This window comes from Habropoda laboriosa, unplaced genomic scaffold, assembly GCF_001263275.1.
Source record: "Habropoda laboriosa isolate 0110345459 unplaced genomic scaffold, ASM126327v1 scaffold15, whole genome shotgun sequence".
NCBI lineage: Eukaryota > Metazoa > Arthropoda > Insecta > Hymenoptera > Apidae > Habropoda > Habropoda laboriosa.
Window position 1 is genome coordinate 2,033,173 of NW_017100141.1, and position 13,439 is coordinate 2,046,611.

Below are 13,439 nucleotides of genomic sequence, written 5' to 3' on the forward strand. Positions count from 1 at the left end.
CGTTGGAAGAACTACTATTATTATCATCTGGACAGTACTTTCGCCGACGAAATCAATACACCTGCGTATAGTCTCTAACGTATCATCTTCTTTTTTTTTATCCATGAACATATTTGCAGCGATACTTATTTATGTTCACACAATTTTTTTCTTCGTGTATTTACACATACCGCCATACTACAACGACACGGAACTATAGCAATTTTTTAAGAGGGAAATGTCTTTGTACCAACGTTTATCGGAGAACATTTTATCTTAACCTCGATACATACTTCTCGATAGACAGCGTACAAAACGTTTGTATTTCATTATATCGCATCGGCCGCATTTTATTCCTTCCCTTCTCTTATCAAATCGATATGAATAGTTGAAAATAACCATAGCACCGAAGGAACTTGGGCGCAACATTACGCGTATAATATATATATAATCTGACAGCTCTTGGCAATGATTTAGAGTCACTATAATAACTGGGTGCTTATAGGCTAATTATTCCTAACGATCAGTGTCACGATTAATATCAGTTTTCTCTCGGCAACAATGAATAGATTCAGGTAACAATTTCAACGAACCATATTCTGTCCTTTCTTTGTCCATTTGCATTTTTTACACCTTACGAGCTACGAACAGAACGATGATATAATTTCAACTAGATTAAAGATGATTGTACATACACACACATCGTGGATACGTTGCTACGATTCGATCCGTAGGATCGAGATCGAGACCAGAGACAGTAAGAAATTAATGCTAAAAAGTACAGCGCTTTTTTTCTTCAGGGAACCAATTCTTTCTCTCTCACTCTCTCTCTCGCTTTCTCTAACTCGACGATACACATTTAGGAACTAGACTCGACTCGTACATCTCGTACTACATTATCAAAAATTTTGATCGTGCTCGATCGCGTTTTCGCAAAAAAGGCGCTATACGTACATCGCTAGAAAAAAAGCTCTGGTCGTAAATCGGTAAAAAGATCTGTCCTCGTACGTTCGAACCAGTTTCTCGATTAGAAAGATCCTTTCTTCGTCGGATAGGGAAAGTCTATATATTTTCATTTTTTTTTTTTCACGCTTTATACAATTACAACGAAGATTGAACGTCTTGATGCGACGTTCGTTTTAAAATTTACAGTAGGTATACAGAGAGGATATAAAAAGGCAGAGTAACAAAGTAGAATATTCATCTTCTTTGGATCGTTGAGCACGTGTGATCCGTCGAAATGTACGAGGACTTCTTTTGATAGCCTATCTCTTTCACTTTCTCGTTCTCTCTCTCTCTCTCTCTCTCTCTCTCTCGCTCTTCGAATTATAACCTCACATTTGGGCGATGATTAATGCAGCTACTGCCGAGACTCGAAGAATGACCGGCAGCGTGCAAATCGTCAGAGTTTCTCCGGTGCCGTGGATCTGACAGTCGGCGCAGTTTGAGATGAAATCGGAGGACCGACGCTCGTTGATCGTTCCAGAGGAAATATCACCTTAGTCGGGGTCGGTTGTGATATAGCACGCTTCGCCAGCCTAAAAGAGCTATCGTCCGTTGTTTGTTAGTAAATTTGCGATAGAAAAGTCCCCTTTCGAATTTTGGGGTTTATCGTAACACGCGTACTGGCTATAATTAATCCGATAAAAAACATTTGTTACACTGGTTAGAACAATTTTCAGATCTTTTATAGAAGCATACAAGAAATATGTACATATGTATTGAGATCAGGCATTTGATTAGTACCTGTATGCTTGCTTATTTGTTTAAAATTGTTTCAAACAGTGTATTTTGTTTTGAACATTTGTATCAAAAAGAATATAGAGAATATTGTTAAAAAATGAGAAATAGGATAAGCATCAAACAATTTTAGTTTGCTATTAGTTGCAGGGTTCATGAGTCATGCCTGAAGAGCCAACACTGTTATCTTCAACTTATGGGGAGTTTCTCAACAAGAAGGCAGATTCCAAAACATTGAGTTGAATAAAATTGATCAACTTGCTAGTTAATGTTTTTTCTTACTAATATTTAGTACCATTAATTGTACCATTATTTTCTTATCGTACTACTTTTCTCCTCTTATTAAAAATTACTAGTTATATAAGTAGATATATGATCTTGCTACCATCTAAAAGACTAAAGCTAAGGTACATAAATGTCATGGTGAAGGATCTCTTGAACTGTAGCACAATGTTATAAAACATATACTGCACCAATCAATCAATATCGCTGGTCGTGGAAGCAGATGAGGACATGGATTAGCAGCATAGTAGAGCTAGCGGTGTGTTTAGATATTCATACTGAAAGCGTGATATATATAAATGTAACATTTCCATGAACGAAAAGCATCAGTGAATGAAATCAAATGACGATGAAGACGAACGGCTGTCCCGTCTGCAATGAACAGCGATGCAGAGAGTGGATTAATCGCTCATTCCTTAAATGAATAAACAAATATATGTGTCTAAACACATCTTCCATTGTGGACAACGTTTTTCTATTTAATTTTCCAATTTCAATTGAATGTCGAAAATATTCTTCGATCGTACCTTCCACAATGGTAGTTGTTTCAATATAAAAACGGTACAACAAATTATGTGAGATAAGAAGAGTCAGCTCAAGTTAATTCTTTTAATTGCGGAGGATTAGTAAGATTAAAACTGCCACGCTCAGAGCATATATAGAAAATGGTTTTAATTGTTACAGGATCTGCATATCAGCTCCATTTGCGAAGGTTAAATACACAGCTAGAAATGATTGTTGAATAACATCGTGTCGTAAAAAGCATATTTAAAGAACATTTGTAAAACGCGCGAGACTCTCTACTCGGTAATACACCGTATGTCCGTGAGTTGTGGTAATTTTTAAAACGGCATTCACATATATATATATGTATATATAGATATATGTATATATAATATATAGAATCGTGCATCGTGTTAGAGCTTTTTTCTATCACAAGTTCGATCGTGCTGTTCATCTCTTGTATACAAGCAAGAATATTAGCCTGATCGACCAGCAAATGGAGACGCACGACACATTCGATAATTTGGCATTAAAAATATAAATGCTACCAAATATAACATGTTGAAAGTAAATGGCGTAAATGCTAAGTTGAACAAATGGTTTATAAGTGCAAAGTAATTTTAGCAAAATTACACAAGATACGCATGGAAAAAAACATACACACTTAATTTTCTATCGACAATTAAAACGAAATATTAGCTTAATTAACATTAAAAAAATTCGTGCGCCATTTCTGGTGGATCTGGCTTGATAATATGGTCATTATAACACAAACATTCACCTAACAGAATTTCAAGCGAAAAGGGGCTCTAGTTTACCTTGGTCGCTAAAGTGAGATCAGACCATTTTCAGGAGGTAACGAAATAAACTTTAGTTCTCTGTACATCTAGACACTCATAGTTGATTAACCACAAATTCTGGACATGTGTATGGCTGATAGATAAAACATTAAGTTTGAGCGTAGAATGGTGGCGGCTCTTGCCGAGAGCATGAGATATCGACTACGCCGCGTAACGCATCTTCATAACAGGTACCTGTAATTAAGAAACTGATAAGCTTTAAACACCGTTCAAACCTTTTAGCTAGCAGCTAAGAAGAGAAACGTTGCGGAGAATGTTAAAAATTACAGGGAGAAGTTATCATCCGTTGTAGAACTTATGTTGCTCCAATTAGTATCAAGTACCTTTAGATACCGGTTTAAAGTTGGAATAAAATTAGTGAAAGCGCAATCTTTCTGTGCTTGCAAAACCCAGCATCAATTCAACACAAGAAGCAAAAAAGAGGTACAAAGGAAAATGAAGATATCAATGTGAGGGGGAATACTGTACATAGATTACATGTGTGCTAGGTGTAACTACGATAAAACTCATTGTCATGAACAAGAAGAATGATTGAATGCTGAAATAGAGCCAAGGCTCATCTTCTTTCGCGTATATACACAGGGAATAGTATTTAGTAATAATTCCTGTACTTGAACATACGATATAGACTTACGAATGTCTGGTTAATAACGCTACTATACAAATGAAAATGAAAATTTCCATTATGATTATGTTCGTCTATATCATTTGTTGAAATTCTTACGAATTAGATCGTGCCAAGCTACGTAGGTTATTCATTGTATGTACCTTGTTCTCGTAGTTACGATTGTTTTACAGAGAAATCTCTCGACATAAATGGGGTTTTTTTTTTTTTTTTAGTAAACATTGATGAATGCGATTTGAAGATCGCACGCGTCATAGATCGCCTCTGAAACAACTACTTTTTTGCTTGAATCATCATACTGATCACAATATGGCGAGCTATAAAAATACAGCATTATCTATGTACAGACAATTAGAATCTTATTATTCTCCGAAATGCCTTACGCCCATTCCGCATATCTTCTCTCTAGGGGACAACATTTATCGCACATTTCCACCATTCTGCAGCAACCAAAACATCTGAACGTCGACGATAGCAAGGATTGAAAGAATTATTACCTTAAAAATTCCCACATCACGGCGAAATGTAAGCGATCAAAACACAAGTATCCACATCAAATGAAATCGCATGACGGAAAAGATGGCTCACCTTCGTCGCCGTAGAGAAGCGTTTTGTCCAGGTAAACCGAACTGACCTCTTGGAATCACCATACGTGCATTACCCTGAGCGGGTCTCGAGCCTCCGTGCGCCTGTAGCGTAATTAAATGAGCAGCATAACCATCCTGGATGACTGTAGCCAATGCGCGGTGTTTCTTTGATACATTTCCAATCACGAAGATTTGATTTGGCTTAAGACTGATCGCAGTATAAACACTGATATCTTTACTACTGCCGTACGCATGATGGACTATTACACCATGTTCCTAAACAGAGGAGATTATTGCTCATATCGTACGTCGTAATCAGGAATCAAGATAAACTATATTTTCAAGCAGCTATTTACCTCCACAAGTTTGTGTAAGTAAGCAGCTTTATGACCGAGTGGATCTCTAGAAATACCATCCGCAAAGAATACAAAACCGTGAGGAAAGTTGTGCTGAGATAACCAGGAAACAACTTGTTGCTGCTGCATGTCAGGCCTCGCGGTAATATAAATAATTAAATAGCCCAATTCTTGCCAATGCCTGACCACAATAATCAAAGTGAAACCTTGCGTCCGTGAATCGTAAGCAAATGGGTATTTATAGTCAGATAAAATGTCTTAAATTATACCTAACAACATCGACAGCTCCAGGCCAAACTTTTGGATCTTTCCCGCTAACAGACATACTCGCAGCGAACGAACCATCTATGCTAAATACCACGCACTCTGTCTTCGGTGGAACCACAGCCAAGAAAAAGTCTATGGATGTATGATCACCCCTGAAAACCGAGAATTATTCCTCAAGTATATTGTAACAATATTTTCGTTCAATTGTAAATTATTACAATTTAAATACCTAACAACCATCTTAACTGGGTAAAGACCATATCCCAACGCTTTATCATTGGGTATTCTATACGTTATTCTACCATTCTTATCGGTTGTTTCCGTGGATAAATACGTCCATTCCCCGGCTGGAGCATCCTTCATAATGTGGATATCCACTTTTTCTCCTACAAAGATCATTTGTTTTCGAAGATTACCTGAGAAAACGTAAGAAAACGTATGAACTGTATTTAACATACCTGTTAAAGCGGTAGAGCCAATTACATAACTGTACATAAATCTAGCAACCAACACTTGCGGTGCTTCTCCTCCAACGATTACATCATTTGCTCTATGATTGGCAGCAAAATTCTGAAATTAAAATGAAAAATTAAGATCTCATATCGTCGATTAATTTTAACCAATTCAAACGAACCTTAAGTTTAACGGAAGTACGCTTCTTACTCCACTTCTCTCTAGGTTGACCTGGACGGAAGCAAGTTAACTCTTTCTCCTCGTTCGCGAGTAACGACAGATCAAATCTGCCTAATTGTCGTAAAATAAATGCAATCACGTCAGAGGATTCCCAGTAGCTAGCGTGGAAAAGGTGAGGCAAAGCGTTCGTAGGGAAATTGGCTAAACCTTCTGGACAATAAAGCGCATAATCTAACCTTTTTGTGCCCCACCATTTTTGCGTTACTGTAATAAATTAGATGAAGTAAAACTAATATATTTCAGTACTTGTCGTTAACATCGCTATTTACTTACAATTAGAAACTAGTTGTAAAGGAACATTTTCAACCACCATACCAGACATTGTACTATGAATTGATATATCGGACAATCGTCTCAAATGGGGCACCGACATGTTTGGAATATTTAATCCATCCGTGAATAATTGTGGATTCGTCTGAATTGCTTCCACTGAAAAGTACCATACAACTCGTATAATCTTTACATCTATTATAGAATTGTCCCTTAAACAAACGATACGTACACAAATGATAAGGCTGACCGTTCCCTAGTGGATACCTTTGATATCGAGCCACGTTTACGGGCGAAAGATGAGAGAACATCGCAGAGATCAGTGGCTCTAATCTAGCGGCTACTGGATCAGTAGGATGGAATAAGTTGTACACCTGATTCACCAATGGTCTCTTTATATTGCTAGTTTTTTCACTGCTTGAAGAGATTTTTCTATACGCCAGAACTAGAGAAAGCGGACTACCGAACATGAAAAATTCTCCTACTTCAAAGTCCAATCTACAATGTGAGCTATCACTGAAAGAAGGAAACATTAATCTCCCACAGTGATCTTAGATTTTTACATACGTTTATAAATCGAACTTTAATTCTTCACCTTGTACTAGAAGATTTCCTTCTAGGAGAAGGCGCGGTCAAGTGTTTGCCATCTTCAGCGTTATTCTCAACAATTTGATTATCCAAAATATTGTTCTCGCTATTATGTCTAGAATGAGTTGATCTACACAAAGCGTCATACGTTAAAATCGCTCCTACTGAATCTCCAATAAAGCAGATCTGCCCTGTGAACCCACGGCCTTCTTCGCTTTTAATAAAATCATGATACACTTGATTCGCACCAGCTATAACTTGAGAGACCGCCTCCTGATATTCAGGAGTGGAACTGGCGAGTAGAGGTATGGCGCCAATTGGAATAGTATCATGCGTCACTTGAGGAGCATCCATAGAAGAAGGGGATACATCGAAACTGTAAGGGCTTAGACTGGAAGAAAATGTATTAAATAAAATGATAATAAAAAAAAATTATACACAAACGAAAAATTAACTTTTTATTCGTTTATTTTTTTACCTTGATAAAATACCAAGACCCTCGGTACAAATAGAGGGACAGGAAACAAACTTAATCGCGATATGTCCAACCATAGTGGGATAGTGTTGTCTCATGACTGACTCAAAGGCTCCTTTGAAAGTTGTGATGTCTGATTTTTTCGCAGTTAGATCAACGTTGGCGTCTAAAATATTTTTATACGATATGAGATAAATTAAATACTGTATTGTTGCAAGTACGTTATTCATGGTAATTACCTAATACACTTCCTGCGTGCATTACGATAATAAGGACAGTTGTTTTGCACGGTTGTTGATTCGATGAACGTTGTGGTGAGGCCGGACACGAGACATCGATACTGGTTGAAGTAGAAATCTGCAATCTTTTACTGCTACGTTCACTGGTTATTCGTTGCAGATACGAAGGCGAAAATATCGTGTCGTCTACAAGTATACGTTTGAAATGATTCGTTAATAACAGCTAAGAGGATATGCAAACGTTTGTGAATTGCTAATCGATATTTACCTTCCTTATTTGTCGTGGTTGGCGAAGTGAACGTATTGTCCTCCTCTTCTGCTAGAAGATCCAAAGAACTCCATTTAGCTAATGAAGAGTTATCTCCAAAGTTCTCTGTATAATCAGAAATTTTAACATTGCTTATGCATCGTGCCTTTTGAAGCATCCGTGACTCATATTAAGGCAGGAAATAGAGAAATGAGAATCATGGGTATTTCCCCCTTTCAGATTAGACGTCACACAAGGTAGAGAATAGTAACAAAGAGAAAAAAAAAAAGAGAGACATATATATGTCTAACTTTATTTAATAAAAAATATGATTGATATGTATTAATACAAATAGTAGTATAATAGTTATAAAATAATTATAAGCAGTTGTTTTTGTAACCTACATAGGCCATGCTGTTTCATGCTGTTACGAATTGTCTCTTGAGAACTCCCATGCTCGATGTTATGTGTGGAGATCTGTTTGTAATGTAATCAATTGGATTCTCTTGTGCGTGTAAATTTCTGTAAGCAACAAGTTGTTCTTGTCTCGGTCTATAAAGGCATGAATGCAATTACACAATGTTTCTGGTCTTGTGTAGAAAATACTAACACGCTAGTATGAAAATGTTGATAATACGATCTTTCGATCGCGTCTTCCGACAAACGCGCGTTACAAATTTTTCGTAGTTCTAAGAATTCATCACTATCTACATGTCCTACCTTCGCGTATAAGAGGTATAATGAACCCAGCTGCAGTGTGGAATGCGACATAAGAAACAGAGAGGGAACACATATATAAAAAGAAACGGAAAATCTCATTACCACTCGTCATGCTGTATTTTCTACTTTGCAAAATGCGAATTTCTACCAGACACGAATTATCTATAATATTCTCAATACATTTTTCTCCTTTACTTGTACAATTTCCGTTTTAATATCTGCTTCATAACGGAAATGTACACACAATGTCTAAGAAATCCGCTAAAGCATCTGTCTTATGGTTCAGAGTTACATTAGCCAACTGTTAATCTTATGCATATAGAAAATTCTTGGGAAAGATTAGTCTCATGCTGTGCGATAAGAAATCTGTCTTTTACCTTGACAATCGAAGAACTCGTCCTCGCTACTTGACTCAGATTCTCTCACGATACTCTCCATTCTCCAATTCGCTATCTGCATATCGAAACTCTTGTTCGAACACGGTGAATTCATCGCCGGCTTGCTCTTCTTCCATCCTTTCTTCGTATCTCCTTTACTCTCGGTAGGTGCACTTCTGGAACAAATTTCATCGTGTTATATAAACTGGAAACTCGGAACATACAGTTTCACACACGTAAATAAACCGATTCCTGATTTTACTTCTATTTTTACCTAAACTCGGGTACTTCAGTCGGCGAATCTTCGGGGCTTGCTTCACCCTCCGAACTAACAGCTGTACTCGTCATCTCAGCTTTCCTGACACTCGGTGGACTCTGAAGATCCTCGTTCTTCTCGATGCTACCCAGTGTCGCGGCTAAAGTCATAGCGACATCTGACTCCTGCGGAGTCATCGTTGAATTATTAGCAGCTTCTTCCTGGTTCTCGTTCGCAGCTTCCTCTCCGTTTTCCGCGTTCGCCATTCTTCGTTGCAGCGCCAGTTGCGTTTGCCTCTCGATCTCCCGAATATCCTCCATAGTCAAGCTGTTCCATTCGTCCTGCCAGGCCCAGGCTTGCCTATGAGCTCTGACCATTGTTTTCCGCAAAGCTGAAATCATCAAATAGCGATACACCTCGTAGAGAACAGACAAAAAGATTCAATCACGATTAACGAACTCTAAGAAACATGAAGCAGAGAGAGATGTACCTATGTGCAGTACTGACCTACGTCATGTATGAACTTTTCTAATTTCGTTTGAAGGCCCCAATAACGGAACTCTACGCGGCATAGCTTGTACGCGCACATTAACGACTTTCCGGATGGCGTCGGCTGTTGCTTTCCCTAAACGGCGAAACACTTCTAATGTATCGACTACCTTTTTTAAGCAAAGATTATTCGAAAGAAAAGAGAGAGAGAGAAATTTGGCTTGAGAACGAATGAATACTTTTACGTCGGCCCAGTACTCCTCCAACCATGATTCCGTCAGAGGTCCTCGGTTGGTTTTCTGGGACACGTACAATTTAGGATCCTCCTCTTTCACGTAGTCGGCTGTGTATTGATCCTTCACGATGTCAATTACGTCTGAAATTCAATTATATAACCAATTATGGATCCTCGAAGACGTTACGTTATAATGGAACACGACGTGTCAAGTGAAAGCTCGATTCTCCAAGTGAAATAAATACACACCCACGGTTCTGTTCTTTAGATCGCTACGGCTCAGTTGGAACACGTTCTCCTGGTAACCATTGTCAGGGAAATAATACGTTTCTATTTCGATGGAGAATTTTTCAACGAAGGGACAGGTGAAAAGGGTTTTCGTATAGGGATATGCATTCCATGCTTCTTCTTTCACAATCAACGCCGACCTGGGTAGCAAACTTTTGAACCATCCAGGAAGATGACTGCCCACGTGATACACTTTGTGAGTGTATTGTCCGTTTCCACCAGGACCATTACTGTAAGGCTCGTTCATTATGATCTCTACACCGCTGCCTGCTCCTTGACTCTCTTCCCGTGATTTTTTCTACAAGAAATATGGATAAAAATAATTTTTTCTTAAAAATCGATCGAACTTGTTCGTTGTGTTTTCTATTTATCGAACAGGCCGACGTATATAATTACCGCTATCATGTAAAGCTGAGCAATTTTATACTCCTCTACGGTCAGAGGCAGCGGTATTCGATATTCTTTTATCAACATTTTGCCGGTGTTATTTTATCCTCTATCCTCTCGCACCGGCGAGACGCACTGGTCGCTCGAAGGCAAAAGCTTCCTCTTTGTCGGTCGACCTCACGGCAACATCGGCGTGAACCTTAGAATAAAAGTACAAGTAACGTTAAACCGTCTCAAGTTCTATTTTCAACGGAAAAATATCGTTAAAAGTGCCTAATCGTAATCGAGATTTCCCCGGACATGTGTCGATCATATTTTCTAATTTTCGATCAACCTTTGATTTCAGAGAATTTTTATCGACTCGTGGCTTATACATGCGACACGTTATCTATAGTTCTGATTCTATCAGATGTCTGGTTGAAAAATGAATATAATAATCACTGGAATATATCGTTGTTTCACTGGTGCATCGGATATAAAGACCTTCGCCTAGCATCGACTAGCGGTTTTTCTCCGCCCTATAATTGAAGCACGTCAAATGCTGAATCGTTGTGTTTGTACCGCGCGTTTCCACGCAAATCTGCTCTGGGTCAGGCACGGTTCAGCGGAGATTAGTAAAAATCGATGAATTTTGCAAATATCGAAGATATTTACGTGTTACATTTTGTTCAACCGGTTGTATTTTTTAAAACAGCAATATTTCATAATTTGTTAAATGAATTAACATTATTACGCGGTGAAATTATTCTAGATCATACACAAGTTCATTTTTTCGTATAATGTCAGTATTAAGGGTCCAGCAGGCATATTGCGTTTCACACGAAATTGTAAACGATTCTGGAACGAAGATTCATGAGTTCGATCAAAGTGAGATACGAACTCTCTAAGATCGTAGAGAAGCAATAAACAAAATGTTGCGTAAGACGCTCTTTATTTATACCCACCTGTACTACGTTAGTCAAACGTATAGAAAATAAACGTACGTAGCGGGAAAAAACACTGATAACATTCCGCAGAAATTGCATCGAAAGAAAATCTTATTCGTTGAAATCTCTGTTTCCTCAATTCAGAATTACACACAGACGTTCGAACAGCACGATTCATATGTAGATAAAACGTGATAAATTTAAGGTGAAATTTCTTATGCGGAATCAAGTGACCCAAATTCATAATAAATATAGAAACGTCGCGTCGTTTAACGTTTCATCAGAAATATTACACTCAGTCGGTACCTGTAAGTCGTTTGAAAACGATCTTAATCTCGTCAGTTCGTTGTAACATGCGTGATTGGATCGTAACCTATCAGTCTCGACCAATCATTGTCAACGCTTCTATTGTCAGCTAACAGACAGATTTTTAACAGTTGACAGTAGTGGCGTCTTTTACTTCACGAGGCATCATATTCAAAGAGACAGCTAAACACATATTCCGACACCGTATATGACGTACTTACGAGCAAGGGGTTTCCTTAACCTTGAACATCGTAAAAAATGGAACAAATCCGTGAGTGAAACGTGATGATATTCGCTCGTCCTGCTCTCTTTTATCGGTGCACCGTACTTTTCGCGCCACACCTTCCGCTCGAACGAATAAATCGCGGGAAGCCGCGATAACGTTCGATTCCGGGAAGACCGGCAACCGACTGAGTCGATAAAGTCACACTAATGGGTGAATATAGCGGCTTTCTAAAGCTTACGTGTCTAAAAAAGACACTGCTCGTTCGGTCGTTAAAATCCTTCACACGTAGAACGTGTCACCGGTTTCTTTGCATAGCATACGTTTACATATTCCCTACTACACGTACATTTCACTGTCACACCGTTCGAATTCCAGGCGACACTGCTCGATAGGCATGGTACACGCGTGCGGGGGACCACTTATTTCCTCTGACAGGTAAGGAAGAAAACTCGACGAATGTTGAATGAAACGAAACCAGACGAAACGTCGGGATATCTCTTTTAACAGAACTGTCAAATAGGTACACTTGAATAACGAGAAGATCGAGGATTTATCGTGAGAATCGTGGAAGGATAAACTCGACCCAAAAACAAACGTCACGATGTTACGTCGGCAACGCGCGGCCACTGACTGACGGACCGGAGGTCGCTGCGATTGGCGGGCCCGTTGGCACGCGCGACTTCACGAACCCGGGAAACCGAGCTAGACCAATCAGAACGTTTCCTACCGCGGCCCGGTGTTCCGGACGCAGTGCTGTAAAATAAAGGCGCACGCCTCGATGGATCTTTTAACCAGAAAATCTTCCGAAATATATTTCAAGATTTACGCAAAGAATTTTCCCCTCAATATTCGTACGACAAATTTCCATTTAAAAAAAATCCCATATTCGTTAAAAAATAATAAAAGTAACTTTGCATTTCCATAGGTAACGATGGATAAATCGAACTGCATCGAGACACTTCTCTCCCATGTTAACGTTCAGAAGAGTACGGAAAAATAGTTCGATTTAATTACCCGATCCCCTCGAGCGATTTCTTATTTCCAAGTAACGACTGATTTGAAATGCAAATTTCTGGATCCGTCACTGGTCGGATCGGCCGCCGTTAGCCGCCTCCACCACCTCCCTGGCCTATTGATCGACCCCCAAACGAGCAAGAAAACGCGAGATCAGATGCGCCATAACACCAGCACTCTCCCATGAAGGCGAGAGAATGAACTGTTCGTCGACGGGGTTGCACGCGTTTTGTCGTGGGTCGAATCGTCGGCCACCATGCTCTGACCTCCTGCTGTCGCTTTCTGATGCAGTAGCAACGCGTGGCACATGATGTTCTAAAGGGGCGAGGGTGGGGGGAAAGCGTGCCACTTGTGGGTAAAGGGGATTTTTTTTTCACCGCCCCACGTATACTGAATAGTTAACGTCGAAAGCCACTCTCTCCCTATTCAACGGGGGAGAATGGAAACCAGACGTGTCTTGTTTATTCTCGAGCGACACCTCTTTCCATCTCTCTTGCTTGAAT

General features: G+C 39.2%; 1 protein-coding gene across 6 annotated transcripts; it reads right to left on the reverse strand.

Moving 5' to 3' along the window:
- Window positions 1-1,047: 1,047 nt before the first annotated feature.
- On the reverse strand, window positions 1,048-12,417 carry LOC108571607 (protein retinal degeneration B). Of its 6 annotated transcripts, none has more exons than XM_017933710.1 (21): window positions 11,918-12,417; window positions 10,474-10,663; window positions 10,039-10,375; window positions 9,794-9,930; window positions 9,573-9,690; window positions 9,084-9,456; window positions 8,810-8,985; window positions 8,433-8,462; window positions 7,734-7,781; window positions 7,466-7,651; window positions 7,230-7,392; window positions 6,759-7,142; window positions 6,396-6,679; window positions 6,167-6,322; window positions 5,835-6,097; window positions 5,659-5,770; window positions 5,430-5,586; window positions 5,203-5,352; window positions 4,934-5,114; window positions 4,579-4,853; window positions 1,048-1,526 (listed from the first exon to the last, which is right to left on the reverse strand). In XM_017933710.1, the coding sequence occupies exons 2-21, from the start codon at window positions 10,549-10,551 to the stop codon at window positions 1,382-1,384; spliced, it is 3,753 nt and encodes a 1,250-aa protein (XP_017789199.1). In that variant the 5' UTR covers window positions 10,552-10,663; window positions 11,918-12,417; the 3' UTR covers window positions 1,048-1,381. The 6 variants fall into 6 exon arrangements, 5 of the variants coding, with proteins under 5 accessions (XP_017789199.1, XP_017789175.1, XP_017789190.1 ...); XM_017933686.1 differs by having other exon boundaries at window positions 7,734-7,838; XR_001891376.1 differs by lacking the exon at window positions 8,433-8,462 and adding an exon at window positions 3,324-3,539 and having other exon boundaries at window positions 1,471-1,526; window positions 7,734-7,838.
- Between the last annotated feature and the right edge of the window lie 1,022 nt (window positions 12,418-13,439).

Bases quoted from the DNA above. Each gene is read 5' to 3' on its own strand.
- LOC108571607 (XM_017933686.1), bottom strand. From the start codon at position 10,551: ATGTTGATAAAAGAATATCGAATACCGCTGCCTCTGACCGTAGAGGAG. The intron at 6,323-6,395 runs GTACGTATCGTT...GGTACTTTTCAG, and splicing joins CGGTCAGCCTTATCATTTGT to TGGAAGCAATTCAGACGAAT. The intron at 4,854-4,933 runs GTAAATAGCTGC...TCCTCTGTTTAG, and splicing joins ACTTACACAAACTTGTGGAG to GAACATGGTGTAATAGTCCA.